The 18,823-nt window shown below is 44.7% G+C and overlaps 1 protein-coding gene across 1 annotated transcript in view; it reads left to right on the top strand.

The window, feature by feature from the left end:
* HORMAD1 (HORMA domain containing 1) overlaps positions 1-18,823 on the top strand; it is an 863,212-nt gene that overhangs the window by 775,120 nt on the left and 69,269 nt on the right. The window contains exon 14 of the mRNA XM_085638767.1: positions 17,058-17,138. Coding sequence (XP_085494893.1) covers positions 17,058-17,138 — 81 coding nt within the window. The remainder of the gene's footprint in view (positions 1-17,057; positions 17,139-18,823) is intronic.

The raw sequence follows: 18,823 nt of genomic DNA on the forward strand, positions 1-18,823 counted from the left end.
AATGCTAAGTTAGCACAACCGCGTTAGATGTTAGAAAGCCATCTTGCCGCTTCTGCTGCTTTTGCACACGACACTGTAGCTACATGTTATTAAATTGAGAAATGCTTGCTCGACTTTGCTTCACATGAGAACTGTCTGTTGTTCACATCCCGAACAGTGTGCAGCGACCTTGGTCTGAACATCGTGTAAAGAAACAGTCTGGGTCGCTAGACGGTGCATGTTGTTGGGTTCAGTTTGATCGGCCCACTATTTAGCCATAACACGCACGCAGCTGCAAATACCTGAAAGTCGGGGGCTTTTAATATTGCAGTGTTGCATGTTTTTCATTACATTCGGAGGAAGAGCTTTCCCAGGAGCAGAGTCTAGCTGATCCTGTGATGTGATCTCACTGAGCTGATCTTTACGGTATGGGGTTCCCCATTCAAGCCTAGAGACCTTTTATTAGTCTAATAATAATATTAGTTTACTAGCGAAAGGAAGGTGACTGATATCCACTGTCATTTTAGTATGATTACTCCTTTCATTTTCTATGGTATTGTAACTATGCTGATGGTTTTGATCTTAATCATTTGTCTGCTTATGTTAGCCAAAGTACTGCATCTTAGGACACGAGGTTTATAAAATAAACTCTTTAAACTTTACCGTGTCTCTGTTTATTCTGTTGTGGACTGATATGAGAATAATTACGAACAGGTATTTCTTATTCCCACCATTCCTGAGAATACCCTAAGTCGCTTGTTCTGGGTTGTCTATACATTGGGACCGGCGAGATAAACCTCGGATAACGAATGGGACACTGATGCTGGTCGGATAAGGGGTTCTGAGGTGAGTTTTTGGTACACCACAATTCACTGAGGTCCTGGTTTCCTGTGCATAGTTCTGTGCATAAGCAGAATCCCTGAAACATGGCGCACCTAGCGTTTGGTCTATTGATTTGAAACGCCTTAGTAGTGCTTGTATTAGTCCACAACACCCTCACTCTGGTTTCCGGTTGACGGGAGTGACGGTTTAACCTACCTGTGTTTCGTCTAATAGGTTCATTCAAGCTTGATCATTAAAAAGATTATTTTTACTGAACCCCAGTGCTACTGTTGATATCGTTGATACTCTTTAGTGTGTTCTAATGGCGGTTGAGATAGCCGCGCATAGTCGTGCACCTCTACGCCGTCATTTGACGACGTATGGGATGCCGGATGATGGGATGGCTGTTATTTTTGTGGTGAGCGCTGATGCGTCTTACCCGTATGAGTTGTTTTACTCTTGGGTGACTTTTCCGGCGGTGGATGACGATGATACGTTTCATTCCTTTACTGCCCCACAGCTACCTGCGGTCTATACGCCGTATAGGACACAAGAAATTCCAATCTCTGCCTGGCAGCATACCATTTGGTTTAATGGCGCCCTTCCCCATGCGGTTGCACCGGAAAGAATGGGCCCGTTGTCTATTGCAGGGGCCACATGGCCGGTGCTGGCCGGCTTTACGCCTCATCCCCGCTATCTCACGGTGGCGGTGGCTGAGTTGCGGGTACTACACACAGCCCTGATTACAATTCATAGGGCTTTAGTGCAGTACGTGTCGCGCAACGTGCAGGTGGGGACACCTGCTGTTGCGGGGCAACCAACGGACCACCACGCGGTGGTTATTAGTCCTGTTATGGTTAATTCGGTTATGGACAAGCGCCCACAGAGTAAGGATGATTTTCCTTATTGGCTTGCTGAGAAATTTGACCAACTGGAGGCGGTTTTTCTGCATACCACTCCTGTGGAGAAACACAGGATTCTCACCATTAGTTTGCCGAAAGACTTAGTCCCAGATATGGCTGATTGCACAAACGGGGGCAAGTTCTTTGCCGCGACCTACTCGAAGTGCTTCGGCACTCCGTCTATGTCTGTACTACCCTCCGTCATCAAACGTGTTCAAGAGAATCACGGTGCGGAGGCTGCTGTTGAATTGGGAATGAGGCTTGTCGGAGTGTTCGATGTGGTGGCTCCCATGGTAATGGGCAACCTCAAAGGCGATGCCATGCAGTTCCAAGTACTAAATAAGTTGGACAGAGTGGATGAACTCGACAAGCCCAAGGAGTTCGTAAAAATAATTGCGCAAGCCTACAGGCAAGTGGGCCATAGTGCGTTGGGTGTTAAACCAGCCGTAATTATTCCTGATATAGTACAGCAAACGAAGGTGAGCTCGTCAACTAAAGACGAACGCCCAAACTTTCCTAAACAAAGTTGGCGAGCAAAGAAACAGGGGAAGCAGCAACAGAAACAGGGGTCTCGTCCTGCCTCGCCCGTGCATTCGTCTAGTGAACGCACATATGATCTGCGCGATCGATCTCGTATTAAGTCACCTGATAGATTTCAGGTTTCTGAACAACGCTTTCCTCGTTCTTCACAGGAATCGGCTTCACAATCCGGTGGCGGAGACCGTGGGAAAGGAAGGGGTGCCCAAGATCGGGAGCAACCCCGCCAGACTGACGGCAAAGGCAAGCAGGACGAGTCTGCGCGTCAACGACCCCCGTTTCAGAAGAAGAAAGTTGCTGCGCTAACAGCGAGGTATGCCACAGATGGTGCGGACGCAGCTTCAGAACCTGACATGAGCACTAACGCTGCTCGACAGCGTGGCGGAAGTTACAGTAGTGCGACAAGCACTGCATCCATATCTGGTGGCGACAGCAACTGATACGTTCATAACTGTAGAAACTGCTGACACTAGAGTGGCTCCCCCTGACAGACTATATAACATAGTCCTTTTAATTGAAGGTGACATACAACGCACGATTAAAGGGATTTTTTGGGATCATCTGACCACTTCATATGATATTCTATTGGCAGAGGCAGATTAGCCCCCGGCTTTCGTTTTAGATGCTCCTAGAGGGGAGGAGGTAATCCTCCCGTCCTTTGCGCACACGGTGCCAAAGGACCAAGCTAAAAAGTTCGCCGAGGAGTGGGCTCTGGTGCTTGCACCTGCGCTGTATCGTAATCAGGTAGGCTGGGATAAATTGTCCCCCAGCCATGAAATTCCGTTGCGGTCCACGCCCCAGCCACAACACCAATATCCCATGCGTCACGAAGCAAGGCCAAAGCCTGGCGTCTGTTGCCAGAGTTAATTCGACAAAACTAGGGGGCAGAGCTTTCGGCCTGGCAGCAGCCTGTCTATGGAATGAAATTCCCCTAAGCCTTAGACAAGTAGACTCTTTACTGTTATTTAGGAAGAACCTTAAGACTTGGCTATTTGCCAGAAACAGCTAGTAGGTTTCCCGTTTAGTGGCCGAATCGATTGGTTGCCTTATGTCATCATGGTCTCTATGCGCCAGGATACCCGTGGGGTGATAGTTGCGCGATATAAATATTTTATACAATACAATACAATACCTCACGTCGCGGCTATACTTGAACAATTGGAATATCAAGGGGTAATTGAAACTTGTGAGTCACCAATGAATACTCCTTTATTCACTGTGACGAAACCTGACGGGTCATACTGCCTAGTTTTGGATTACCGGCATTTAAACTCTCATTGCCGGACATGCGCAGTACAAAATACCCACAGTTCGGCTCTCGTCGATAGTCTCGTGAGAAAACGGTTTAAAACCACACTTGACATTTCCAATGGCTTTTACAGTCATAACCTGTCATCTCTTAGTAGTGAGTGGATGGCATTTACCTCGGGTGGCAAACAAAAACATTTCAAAAGATTACCGATGGGCTATAAAAACAGCCCTGGTGTCTTCGCCGCTCACGTGGTCTCTCTGTTAGAGAGCAAAGACCCTGATGCGTACTCGTATGTGGATGATATTTATTTGTTTGCAGACTTTGGTTACAAATTCAACTTTGTGTAGTCTCACATTGCAGAATATACAGTGTTGTTCTTGGGGTACGAACTCAACAATGAAGGTCGAGGATTGGCTCTGCACTTCCTAGAGAAATGCCCATGCCTACGTGCTCCCACGACACTGAAGAAATTACAATCTCTGCTGGGTTTTCTGAATTTCGGTCGAACTTACATTCCAGATTATGCCCAGCATATCAAGCCGCTTTATGCCTTGATAAAACCTACTTTTTCCAAATCATGTTGGCTGCCAGAGGATTCAGCTTTATTGCAATCATTGCAAGCTGATCTTCTTGCTTCAAAATACTTACTAACGCGTGATAACCACACTAACCTGGTAATAAGAATTGTGCCAGGTGCAGTGGGTTTCACATACTTAACGTTCAATGAGGGCGACACCGTCCCCAAGGCCTACAAATCACACTTGTACACTTCGGCTGAACTGCGATTTTCCGCTGTCGAGAAAGTTCTGACGGCAGTACAGATGGCAATTCTGAAAGAGCGAGCGCTATCGCAAGGTAAACGCATGTTGGTGGTACCGCCATATCCTGCCCTTGAGGCGGTGACAAAAGCAAGTGTACCAAATTCTAAGGCTTTGCATCCAAGGTGGATACAATGGGCCACTTCCTTGACATCGCCTGACGTCACATATCTCTTTGACGCGGCACTTCAGACTCAGGAGTTTTTGCAGTATGAATTCGTTCATCCAGCACCTCAGTCTTTGCACCCGCTTGTGGATTACCATTGTGTCATTTACACTGACGGTTCTGCGCAACCGGCAACTGGAGCGAAGCATGCCTATTCAGCGGCCTGCGCAATTGTGGTCGGTACTTTCGTAAATGGTGAATTCCAATCCGATGTCGTGCATACGCAGTCATTGGGTGATTGTACCGCACAGTTGGCGGAGCTTCGTGCTCTGGTGCTTGCAATAGAGTTTGCTGATCACCGAGTCACTATCTTATAGTGAGTGACTAATTTTATTGTGTCCAATCATACAACGACAATCTACATTTTTGGTCTCAGAATGACTACCAGGATTCCAAAGGTAGCACGATTAAGCATAAAACGCTTTGGGTTTGAGTGGCAGAACTTAAAGAACATCTGCCTCTCGTGAATGTTATTCACACTCTTGGTCACCAACGAGTTGGTGTCCATGCTGTCGGCAACAGCCTAGCTGACGATGCAGCAAAAACAGCAGTGGCAACATACTTAGTAGCAGCAGTTAAGATCCAAAAGTAAGATTGATGATGACATCTTGGCAGCTATTGCTGCGACAGAGAAGGGAACAAAATATACAAGAGGTTTCCATTCTCGTTACCATTATCGCTTAAGTCCTGATAACGTCCCATTAGTGAGGATTAATGATGTTGGTGACAGATTGATTCCCAACGCGGACTGCAGACCATCTTTGATATTAGCAGCTCACGAGGGCATGGCGTCCGCGCATGCCGGCGTTGCAGCTACTGTATCTCTGTTACAACAACGTTACTGGTGGTGCGGTTCATATAAACAAGCCCGTGCTTATGTTCTTAATTGTGACATTTGCCAGCGAGTTAAAACCTTCAACTGCGGCGCGCCCACCACAAACTCAGTCGTACATATCTAATAAACCACTGGGTTGTGTTTATTTAGATCATTGCGGTCCATTTACCTCTGATACTGTGTACAAATACATCTTGGTTGCAGTGGATTCGTGCACACGTTTTCTGTGGGTGTGGCCACAAAGGAGTGCTGATGCCCGTACTGTCATCAAGGATTTGCGTGTCTTTGTTGGAAGTTTTGCATGTGGTACCTTTCATTCTGATCAGGGCCCTGCGTTCGCCTCTGAGGCGTACAAAGATGCAATGACAAATTTGGGGGTCCAATTCAAATATTGGTCTCCATACCGACCTGAGGGTAATAGTGTAGTGGAGCGAATGAACCATGACTTAAAGCAATCTTTGACAGCCAGGGTTTTAGGTACTGGCCGGAACTGGCTAGCCCACTTATGACGTGCAACGTGCACTTAATAATCTCCCTAGAAGGTCTCTGGGTAGGCGGACCCCATACATGATGCTCTTTGGCATACGAATTTTTGTCCCGGACCTTGATGGTCTAGACATGGCGGCATCGGCCGCACCCTTTGACGTAGATGATCACTGTGCTGTATTGCAGAATCTTCAAGAAGCCAGAGACAGTCTAGCGAAGGAACACGTACCCTCCACATCTGATGCTGCGCTTCAGATTCCGGTAGTCGGCTGGCTACCTCGAGTTGGTGATCTGGTCTGTGAGAAGGTGGAGAACAAGAAGGAGATCGGCCCCTCTTATCGTGCACCAGTTCCAGTGCTTGGAGTACAGGGTACACGTACAGTCATTTTACCTACACTTCCTGGTCGAAAGGATAACAGGTACATCTCTATTGACAATGTCAAGCTACAGCGAGTGGCCGATTCTTCTTAGTATGACACCGGCAGTTTCTTGCCCTTCGATGCTGAGAAATTCTGTTGTGGCCCCAGCTTCTAACACCTTGCCTGATGTTGCCGTCGAGATGCATACAGTTACTGGTCCTTTATTGCCACCGACACCTGGTGGTCTACCTGAAGATATTGAGTATGCTTATCCTGCGGATGTTCCATTGCCTGTTTTACAATCCACCACAGTTACCCAGTCACGATACTCTTTTGACTCTAATTCAATGACTTCCATTGGCCCCGTCCAAAGTTTCCATTTTTGTGGCCTGGTTCAAAAGACATTTTTTAATTCCCCCTTGGACTTACATTTGGCTGGTGCTCATAGGTATTTTTTTGTTTATGTCCATTGGCTTTGTGGTTGTGTTTTTTAGACTTATCAATGGACACTAGCTGAAAGAAAGATCTACAATTCGACTAATTGATGGAACTTTGGCCCCCCACTCCTCGTCACATATCATGAAAAGGGACCAGACTTTTGTGAACATTACTGCCTGGCCTGTACGTGATGGGATCGCTTGGGATGCTGTAAAATTTCAAATTCATGGCCCCACTGAAGTGATCAATGTGCCAAATGTATTTCGTGTTTCTATGGGTGATGTAGTTAAGCAGAACATCCACTCGGATGATTGGGATGTTCAAGCAATAGAAGCACTGTTTTCTGATTTGACATATTATGCTGCATTTGATGCTGAAGATTTGAATATAGATAATGCTAATTATGATAAGCAATTCTGCTATCAACATTATGGCACACACTTCCTACACAAAGCAAATACGTTTAGAAATTTAGTAAATTATACACAATGGGAACTTTGTCCCGCCCCTAGGCTGGGCAGCTCCACCACGTTAGTGGACAAATTCACATATTTTTCGGATTTCAGTGTGTCAAATCCGGCATCCTTTTATTTTAAGGTTGCGGCTGAGTCTGCTTCTAAAGTTAGACTGACACACACCAAATTGTAGTATTCCAAGTCCTTTATGGACAAGTTGGCGATTGGAGGATATGATCTGTGGAAAGCTACTATCGATCTTAAATCGGTTTGGGGTTCTAAACCGTGGCAGGTACAGGGAACAGAAGCTTTGCATAGTGCCTGCTTCATCCCGAACCACATGTTATTTTTAAATTCGTCAATTTTTCAGACCACCTGTTTTGGATTGGCTACTTCTAAAAAATTTAATTCTCCCTCCATTCCGGGTCTGGGTGCTTATCCTAATTGGGGTAATCATACGGATCTGTCCCTTGCTACGTTGCAGTCATACATTTCCAACACATCCTTCAATATTTCTGAATTGAATCCGGAAGGGTGGTTGGTATGGCAGACGAGTTCAGATTCCCGGTTTCTGGATTTAGCACTGGGGTATACACAAGTTCGTGTAGACCCCCGTTTTGAGTCTTCTCACACTGTGACTACCTACTCAGTAGGGAAGTTATGCCAATCTTGGCTTCAACATTCCACCTTAGCATCCGTTAAACTTCATTTATCACAATTAAACGACAAAATAGATTTGAATGATTTTGTTAAGGGTCCTGCGGTTGGCAGGTCCAAAAGATGGGTATATGCTATTTACAACGAAGTTTGGAAGCTATCACAGATTGAGGCTGCATCCAGATTACGAGCTATTGACCAGGCCAATATGGAGAAGGTATTGGCTGTAATAGATAATAGCATTAACACCTTGTCTTCCAGAATGTATACCTTAGATAATATTGTTTCATCTATGGTAGACATTGTGCAGGATGATTTGTCTGTTTTGTATCATGGTCAGAATCAATTGCGTTCCATTATGCAGTTTGCATGGACTTTGCAAACGTTAAAGGCTGGGAAAGTCCCTTGGGATTACATGAATACTTCATCTTTGTTCCTCCCTTTTAATTTAACTGCGAAACAACAATTTTTGTCCATGAAAGATGCGACATATTCTTTGCTGCACATTGAAAAGTTAGAACCTTTACCTTTCTCTGATGCCGAATTAAATTCCGCTGTGTGGCTTATCAACGGGTTGATCACATTACCGTTCCCTCTGTTTAAGTTCAGTTCGTGCATGAAACATTATGCTCTTGGCAGATATGAAAAACTTGGTACTGCCTTCTTGCACGAAGTTTGGTCACTCCCATTCACGTATAGATGTGTGAGAGACGGAAAAGAAGTATACTTAAAAGGTGAAGAGTGCACTTCCACTCCGGATCACTCTGTAGTGTGTAGGCACATTCAATTGCATGGTGCATGTAATGTGCACGCTCCTAATTTAGCTTGCGTCCTGAAAGGGATCCCTGTGCCAGTTATAACACCGTCTTTTACGCTGCTTGCTAACGGTAGTTATTTGCTATTAAATAATGAAGCTTGCTGTGGGATGTTAGTGGGAATTCCCTACATAGTGACTGTATCACAGAGAGCGGTTTGCTGTAATAACATCCTTTTCCCATTCCCGCATGGACGGCTCGATGTATCCATCTGGCCTTCCATTCCAACCTTGAAAGCAGAGTTCAATAAGATGAGCAGAATAAGGGCTCTATTGTCTCAAAAAGAAGTCGCGTTGACTTCATCCCGGGAAACATTTGTCCTTCATGTAGCAAACACGCGCACTGAGGTGCAAGCGCTTTTGAATACTGATCTCCCACTTCATTTTGGGGCCCTGATTCAGACTATCTTTAATGCCTCGTCAACAAGTGGCCTGGCTCATTTTTTTAAAATTGTGGGCTCCGGCCTCGTGACCTCCTTTCAAACTATTTTTGGTGTGATCCCGGCATTTTTTCATTCTATTTTTTCCAGCGTCTTCGGAGGTCTCCCTTTGCTTCTCGCCCTCGTAGCTGGGGTACTTTTGTTGATCTGCGTACTACGCTATGGATGCACAACTTGCGTCTCACGACAGCAGGTCCCGGCTGCTCCATCTTCGTAACCGGATGCTTGAATACTGTGGCACTTTACCACTGGCGACCTTAAGCATAGCCTATGGATTGTCCTTCCGGTTTCCCTACTTTACTTGTGTACAGCCTGTCTTTCATTGCCTAGATTGTCCATTCCAATGGGCTCTGGACTTGTGCCTGTCGAACTCGGTGTCTCCTACCCCGGATTATGATCGGCTAATGAGCCCCTTAGTGGCTCATGAGTTGGACTGTTCTGGCGTCAGGATTATGGCCTGTGGAGCAGCACATGGAGTCCTTGGGAATTGGGACATCGGAACGGCTGCAACTGAATTCTTAGCAAGAAGTTATCTTGAAGAGCACGCCAGTTGTCCTCGAATGGTGCTGGAGGCTCCGGTTGACGAGGAGCATGTGTGTTCCTTCCCCGTGCTGAACTGGATGGCAGATAATTTTGCAGAACGTTCCAATGATTTCCTCTTGGAAGCTGTTGCAACTTATTGTGCTTATACATTGATGGATTGACTTTTTTGCTCCTTCATTTCGTCATACGTCCTTCATTGATGTTTTTTTATCCTTTAAATGGTTTTTTTCAATCCTTTTTATTTTTTTCTTTGTTTTTTTCTCTTTGAACTTTTTCACTTACCTTATATGGACTTATAGTTCATGCCCTTGGTTCCGTTCTATCAAACTTGAACTCTGCGTTCTTGCAAGTGCGCCCCTACTGGTTAGTGGTCCGATCAAGGGGGGGTGTAGTGAAGATTGCTATCTATATACGTACAATGCTAAGTTAGCTCAACCGCGTTAGATGTTAGAAAGCCATCTTGCCGCTTCTGCTGCTTTTGCACACGACACTTTAGCTACATGTTATTAAATTGAGAAATGCTTGCTCGACTTTGCTTCACATGAGAACTGTCTGTTGTTCACATCCCGAACAGTGTGCAGCGACCTTGGTCTGAACATCGTGTAAAGAAACAGTCTGGGTCGCTAGACGGTGCATGTTGTTGGGTTCAGGTTGATCGGCCCACTATTTAGCCATAACACGCACGTAGCTGCAAATACCTGAAAGTCGGGGGCTTTTAATATTGCAGTGTTGCATGTTTTTCATTACATTCGGAGGAAGAGCTTTCCCAGGAGCAGAGTCTAGCTGATCCTGTGATGTGATCTCACTTAGCTGATCTTTACGGTATGGGGTTCCCCATTCAAGCCTAGAGACCTTTTATTAGTCTAATAATAATATTAGTTTACTAGGAAAGGAAGGTGGCTGATATCCACTGTCATTTTAGTATGATTACTCCTTTCATTTTCTATGGTATTGTAACTATGCTGATGGTTTTGATCTTAATCATTTGTCTGCTTATGTTAGCCAAAGTACTGCATCTTAGGACACGAGGTTTATAAAATAAACTCTTTAAACTTTAACGTGTCTCTGTTTATTCTGTTGTGGACTGATATGAGAATAATTACGAACAGGTATTTCTGATTCCCACCATTTCTGAGAATACCCTAAGTGGCTTTTTCTGGGTTGTCTATACATTGGGACCGCCGAGATAAACCTCGGATAACGAATGGGACACTGATGCTGGTCGGATAAGGGGTTCTGGGTTCTGAGGTGAGTTTTTGGTACACCACAATTCACTGAGGTCCTGGTTTCCTGTGCATAGTTCTGTGCATAAGCAGAATCCCTGCAACAAAGGGAATTTAAGACAATACGGGACCGTAATGCCAAAATCTACATTGAAAAACACAAGAAGACCCTACGGTGTGAACAGTTGAAGTTGAAAGGAAGGTAATGTTCCCATGGCAGATCAATGTCACAGTCAAAGTGTTTGGGTAAGTTGAAGACAAAAAGAAAGCAAAGCAGGAAACCACCCCTTCCCATCACTCTTGAACTCCAGAGAGGACGCAAGAGCGTCAGCTTGTCTCCCAGTCTCGCTCCTGATGTCCATAGTAGCCAACTCTTAGTTTGGTCCGGAAGCAGCCTAAGTTTCCAGGCCTATTGGCAATGTCACAAGTTGAAGCCTTCAGTGAGGCCATGCTGCATATTTTGCATTTTCCCAGCTCCCTCAGGTTTGACTTCAGGCCCAAGTAACTGCATGGGCTTCCAGTTGAACTTCCACTAGTGGGTTCACCCAGCGGCCCTTGAATCCGCATCATCTTTCAGCCCTGACTCTGGTGCCTGCTTCACTGCCACCCCCAGCTCCAGTTCCACTTGCATTAATGCTGACGCTGGCTGAGGATGTACAGCCCTTAGTGTTTTCCGATTGTGAGCTCTATCCACCATGATCTTGAGTGAAGTCGCATCTTGCACTGACTGGCAGGCATCCACTTGGCAGTCCTTCTGAATTCAATACTTTGCCATTACCACGCAGTGGGACCCAGACCTTATACAGTCTATGATGCAGTGGACAATTATGTTCTTTAGCATGACAAGGAGAACTGGTGCGAAGAGTTTCAAGGTGCTGCTGGGTTTGATACTTCACCTGCAATTGGCCATATGTCCCCACAGGCATCCCATTTTGCCAGCACCATACTTTTCCTCCAAGCCAGCATGCCTTTTATCCCTTTCGTAGCATGGGCTGCGGTTCTCAGAGATAGCAAGGACACTGTTCAAAACTGTTTTGCGCCCCTTAAAAGATCAAGCTGTAAAGCCACTATAGTGTGTCCTTGCCGGCACGCAGCCATCCTGCAGGAGACAAGATCTGATATTTCCGCCAAGTGTGGCAGGCAATCACAAAAGACAAGTGGGACCTCCAAATTGTGCATTGAGGCTATGTCCTTTCCTTCTTTTCTACCCTGTCGCACCTTCCATAGCCTTCAGGGTGGCTGACAGAGGGACATTTTGGTAGGAAGTGCAATCTCTTTTGTCCGAAGGGGCCATAGAGCTGGTCCACAGACTCAGATGTAGGAAGCGGGGGTTACTATTGATACTTCCTTGTACTGAAGAAGGACATGCACCTTAGTGCTTTTTTAGATCTTTGTCCTCTCAATGCTTTTCTGTAGAAGGACAAATTCAGGATGCTCATGCTAGCCCAGGTCATGTCTGCCTTAAGCATTGGAGACTGGATGGTGGTGTTGGACCTGCAGGATACTTATGTTCACATTCAGGCCCACAGGATCTACCTGAGGTTCTCAGTAGGCCAGGAGTATTTTGAGTTCTCAGTGCTTCCTTTTGGACTCACCAGTGATGGCGGTGGTCGCAACACACCATTGGAGATCCGGGTTACCAGTCTAGCTGTTGAAGGAGCGCTACCCCCATGAAGTTGCCTACCAGCTTCAGATGACGGTAAATCACCAAATGTTGGGGCTCATTATTAATGTGCCGACTCACCTAACTCCTTGGCAGACGCTCCTATTTATTGGAGCTATTATAGATACGTTATGGGTTTGTGCCTTTCCCCGGATCAAAGAGTTTAGGACATAGGGCTATGATCTCAATGTTTCAGCCTCAGCCCTTGATCTCAGTGGGGATGAATCTAAAGCTACTGAGGTTGGTGAGTTGAGTCAGATGGCACGTGCAGACTGCAGTGGGACCTTAAATGCTAGAGGGCACAACATCAAGGAAATCTGTTAAATTGCATCCAGATTTCGGAGTAGACTCCAAAAGATCTGCATTGGTGGCTGCTAGACCGTGATTGGGACAGTGGTAAGCCCAGCTCCTTACTCCACGCAGATCTGATTGTGGTCACAGATGCATCACTGCTGGGTAGGGATGGCCATGCCTCTGGCTCCGGCAGAGACTCCACTCTACATCAATCTATTTTATTTGAGGGAGATTCGCTTGGTGTTAAAGGCTTTCCTACCCAGCATTAAAGCAAGGTTGGTGCAAGTGATCATGGATAACACCACTGCTGTGTGGTACCGCAACAAGCAGAGCCAGGTGGCTCTGTATGTGGCTGGACCTCCACGGGATTTTTGCAGGTGGTTTAAACGGCAGGGCAGATATACTCAGCTGCTTAGCTGATCTCGAATGGCAGTTGCACCCGAAGGTGGCACATGCCACCTTCAGGCCATGAGCTCTCACTCGGAGAAGCCTTCCATCTAGAGTGAAGTTCAGGACTCCTATATGCCTTCACACTAGCTCCCCTGCTACCAGTTCTGAAGTTTAGAAATGACCAGGCCCATGATATGCTAGTGATGCTGAATTGGGCTTGGAGAGTGGGGTACCTGGAACTCCTGTGCATGAGCATCTGTTCCCTGCTCAAGCTACTGCTTCTGTAGGATCTTCTGTCGCAGCAGGAGGGTGGGGTATGGCATCCTTGCCTACACACTTCGCATCTCCATGCTTGGAAATAGATCAGCCGCAGTTGACCTCCTTCAACCTTCACCCTGAGCCCGTTCATGTCATCTTAGCAGCAAGGCCTCCACCCACAAAAAAAGTGTATGCCTTTCATTGGAACCAATTTATGGATATGTTTGGCACCTGACAAATTGACCCATTACAAGCAAAGTTGTCTGAAGTATTATTGTTTGTACTGCCCCTAGCCCAGCAAGGACTTTAAAGGCTATTTAGTGGTTCTTTCTGCTTTTTTGCTGTTGCCAGACTAGCCATTATTATTCAAATTACCCGCTGTGATGAGATTTTTGAAAGGTTTGTAATGTTTGTTCTGCATCGTAGGATCTTCATTGATAGCCTCAGTGTAGTCTGTCAGTGATTTATTTTACTTCTGAATGCTGTTGAAATTTTTTTTTTAAAAACTCGTTGAGAGGTTTGGCCCGACTTGTTAGCTATCCAAGGAAGGGTCAACGTTGATGCGTCATCAGCACTGCTTTGCATCCAAGTTGGCAGAGAGATTGTCATCACCACATTTAACGCTGAAGACTATGACTGCACTATCTTCACTGCCGCCACACTCTCGATCAGCGCCAAAAAGTCACCGATCGACATTGAGATCCCACTGTTCGCATTGAAGTAGCAGTACTAATTCAATGTCAAAAATACTCCTTTCTCCATCGAAGACACCGGGTCCAGCAAACAAGTCTTGAACGACGTCGAGGGTACTTCAAGTCAGCCTATTCTCTTCTCTAGAATGTTCCAGGTCTCCAACCACTCATTCATCCGTCTCTCAGCCGCAAGAGGTTTCATTGGCTTAATCGGATAGTACGCTTTCTCCTATAAGGCAATAATACATATGGATGATGCTTTACAGATTCCTTTACGCTCTGAATCTATTTCAAGTGGAAAGGTTTTCAAAAGTCATGTCCATGTCACCTATTAAAAAAATTAAAAGCTCCTTCTCCGATAAGAACTCCGCCACCAAGGATGCCTTCTGACAGAGGATCCATGACCCCATTATGCTCCAAATGAAGGTCAAGGTCACCTTATTCCACCTCAACGCATTCCTCCTATACTCCAACTTCTCCTGCTCAGTCTCCGGCTAGGATTTCACCAGTGGACAATATTATCACTTTTCAGGATGCACTAGTTAGGAGGGCTACGGAGCTAAATATTACTGTAGATACTCCCCAACCAACAGTATCAGTGATCTTGGAAACTCTGCCGCCCAGAACACTGCAAAGACCTCTTCTATCTGGCTTCTGAACATAATAGAGGAGAAGTTCCTTACTCCAGCCACAGTGAATTTTGGTTACAGCTAGGCTTCTAAAAAGGTAAAGGCCTCCGAAACAGGATCCAGATTTTGTACTGACAGATCGGAAACTGGATTCAATAATTGCGACGGTGGTGAGGCGGAGACTTGCTTCTGCTCTGGAATCCACAGCCCCACCAGATAGGGAGATCAAGCGAATGGATGCATGCCATTGGTAAGAAAGTCTGTGGAACAGCCTCCACCCATTTAAGAAATACCAATGCTCCACCCTATTAGGCATATATCACTGAGAAATCTAGAACGGAATAAAGGATTATATGTCTGATTTACCAACTTACAGACAGCAAGACTTCCTACAAATGGTGAATGAGTGTTCCTTAATTTCTAACCAGTCCATTATTGGAGTAGTGGATTCTGTTGTGCTCTCAGCCACATCATTCTGTAATGGCATTTTCTTGTGTCGAACATCCTGGCTTAGACTGTCTTCACTAAAGTCTGAGGCCCAGTTTGAAAATCGCGAATTTGCCGTTCTCAGGTTCCTCTTTATTTGGCCAACATACTAAGGAAGAGATGATAAGAATGAAAAATGAGGCGGAAACATTAAAGACTGTAGGCCTTGAACATCAAAAGAGAGCCTTCAGACAACAATACAGATCTTGGGACAGGCAGTTTTATTACCATAGAATTCAAACCCCTAGGTGACCTTATCAATATTTACAAAAACAGCGGCCCCCTCACGATTCAAGGGCATTGGTCTCAACTATAGCTTGGGTCAGACAGGTTCCAACTTTGATATCTGTGAGGTAGCTACTTGGAGATTTATACACACTTTTATAAGACACTAGTATCCAGACACAGAAACTCAGCCGAAGCAAAGTTCGGGCAAGAAACGTTGAGGAATCTGTTTAAATAGTTTGAAGTTTTTGACTGGATGTGTTAGTTCAATGTAGTGCGACTATTACAGCTAACATACATAAGAGGTTTACCTGACAGCCGCGGTATGGAGTTCCTTCTTTCAGCTTGCTACTCTAGTCAACGTTTATGACTATCAATGAAGATCCTACGATGCAGAAGGAAAAATTACATAGCTGTAGTCCTAGTTCTGCATCATAGGTATCTTAATTGAAGTCATAAATTACTCTCCCTCCTCCCCGGCTGTCAGGACAAATGTATTGTGTACTTCACATAAGAAAGAACTGCTGCTCACAAGCAAACTGCCTCTACCGTACATTGTGGGAAAGGGTGCTTCTGAGGTTCTTACAGGTACAAGCATCTTTTTTAGCTACCACCAGCAGTAGGCTATCAGCAGCCTACGCTGTTTGTACACAGGCAGCCTTTTTTTCCATGACAAAGGGTTGATCATTAAAAGGCTGTTTAGAGTTTTTTCAACAATTCTTCTACAGCATTCAGAAGGAAAATACATCGCTGACAGACAATACTGAGAGTTTATGGGAAATTATTGTCAGTGATGAACATTCTTCAATTTTATTTTCCTAATGTTTAAATAGATATATTAAAGAAGGTGTTCTGGGGTCCTTGCAGCCTGTGGGGTATTATGTAACGTTTATGACTTCAATGAAGATAGCTACAATGCAGAACTAGGAGTACAGGCAGGTAACTTTTCCTTCCCACCAAACCCCAATATGATGCCTCAGTGGGACTTGAACATAGCCTTCTCCTTTCACCCGCTGTGCAGTTGTCCCTTGAGACTTACGACCTTTAAGATCTTGATTTCCATAACATTGGCTAGATGTGTGATTGAGCTTCAGGCTCTTTCTGTCAGTCCACTTCAGACCACCACCTTCCACGATAAGTTGGTTTTGAGGACCTGAGCATCTAGAGGAGAACTAAATTAAAAGTTTCCAGATCCAGTGTGATGCCTTTGGAATCTTCACAATATGCGGAATCTGAGGTTAGATAGAGTATCCACCAGAAAGATTATTATTGAAGGTAAGTAACTTGTTCTTCTGGATGAAATGGTTCACAATAAAACAACTACAAACGTGAAAAGGACAAGGATATTCATGATTAACATCCATGGCTACAGAAAGCATTCCTTCTACATATAATGGTGGTAAAGTAAATTTTACTTTCCTATACTCTCACATCTGAAGAGGTTTTTGAGCGTCACCTAAAGACCACTGTTCCAATCTCATTGATTGATCGTCAGAATAATTTTGTGCCTATTGGTGTTGTGTTAGGATAGTGTGTGCAAGCATGAGATTGAAATGGCATTATTGTTTGAAAAAATAGGGAGTTACTTGATTCTGTTTCTGATGGAGGAGATTTAATTATGTTACTGAGAATGTAGACTAAAGTTTTATTTTATGTTAAAATAATTGTAGCTTTATTTATTTTTCTCTTTGAAGGTTGATCCAACTGAAGCTCCAAAATCTGAAGCAAAAACAACTTTTGCAGAAAACAGAAAGAGAACTCGATCTATCAAATCTGTAAGTTGCCAAGTATAAAAACAAGTAATTGGTGGCTAATTACGCGTTCCACGGTGCAGGTGTGACAAAATTAAATGCATACAATTGCAAGTATCGGTCTCCAGAATGTGGAATGACTGGGCAGACCTAGAAATTCTGGATTCTTTTCCACATGGGTCTGAGCAAATTCCGGGTACTTTCCCTCCTGCCTCCAAGCTGCGTTGAGCAGGTAGTAAGTAAAAAGTGGTAGTCAATAGAGGGGGAATCAGTTGGCGGTTGAAGCAGTCTTCCCCGCTTACTGGTGGAGAGTATTAATTTGAGGGTCACACCTAGGGGTGGAACCCCACAAGGGGGAAAAACTTTTGGGAATCCATGTAATTGTTGATTGAAGATGTAGTTGATTTTTGGTTGATTGAAGATGTAGACTGTTGGTAAAATCAGGAAGTCCCCAACCTCCCCGTGATATCAGGTAGGAGAAGAAATAGAATTCCAGAGTCGGAAAATCAACAAGGGTGTTGATCCAAACTGCTTGAGGAAAAATTATTGTAGTAAGAAATAGTAAGAAAGACAGTAGATGAAAGTGGTTAATTCCGAATTAATAATCCTATCTGCTGAGAAAAATCTGGGATAAAAATAGATTGCAAGGGGGTGAAGAGCTCAAGGAAAAATAAAGGATGTGCACATTCCCATTCATCTAGCCTTTTCAAATACCGGCTTGTATATTCCTTACCAGGAACTGACTTTCTAGCACAGGAAAGTTCAATATCTCAATGGAGGCCACTATCTTAGATCAGATATTTCACATAGTAAACCTCTGCCCTAGATGAAAACGTGTGGTGTCTGTGCTTGCAAGATTAAGCCCACCTTTGACATTTCGCCCCCACGTAGTTTTCTGGAGGTCTTCTGCTGCCAGCTACTTGTATGATACCCATTCAGGTCTCCATGGGGGTGGAGGAGCTGGAAAGAGTCCCAAGAATAGCAAACCATAAGCTCAACATGGGAAGGCATGCAGCAGTGTTCTGAACAGTAATGCTTAGAAAACCTTTTTCCTTTTCCAAACTGCATGAAGTTGGGTACGCTCTGATCTTTAGCTTAGTTTTGGACATTATTGTGACACTGTGCTGTGTCGTGTCTGTGCCAGCAGTCCCTTCCCCAGAGTCCCAAGAGGTTTTACTGGGTATGACACCCAGTAAAATTGGGCCTTGGGTTCTTGCACATGGTCACTTCGGGTCGAGGAACACTGGCAACTTAAAATTGGGCAGAGCTGCATCCCATAACTAGATTCTGCTCTAGCAGATATATAATGGGCCTTTAAGTGGGAGTGACAAACTGATGTTTCTTAAATTCATTACTTCCCGGTTAATGGCTGTGTCTCGATTAGCTTTGCTGATATATTTTTCTTTGTTTATAAATTATGAGGAAATCATTTATTCTTAATGATCCTTGCAGCAAAGTATCTAGAGGAGCTTTTTAGAACTTAGAAATCCTACTCTAAGTAAACCGGTTTATGGGAGCACACATTTTAGATGAGATTAATGAAAATGTGGTTAAGAGGTAATGTTATGTTATGTTATGTTAAAACGGGTCTTTTATAGCGCACGGCTACTCCAAGGAGTGTCCCGGCGCTTTAGCAAAAACCCGTGAGGTAAAACAGGGTAGATGGAGCAGCCAAAGATTACTGAGAGAAAAGCCATGTTTTCAACTCT

The sequence above is a fragment of the Triturus cristatus genome, chromosome 12, assembly GCF_964204655.1.
Source record: "Triturus cristatus chromosome 12, aTriCri1.1, whole genome shotgun sequence".
NCBI lineage: Eukaryota > Metazoa > Chordata > Amphibia > Caudata > Salamandridae > Triturus > Triturus cristatus.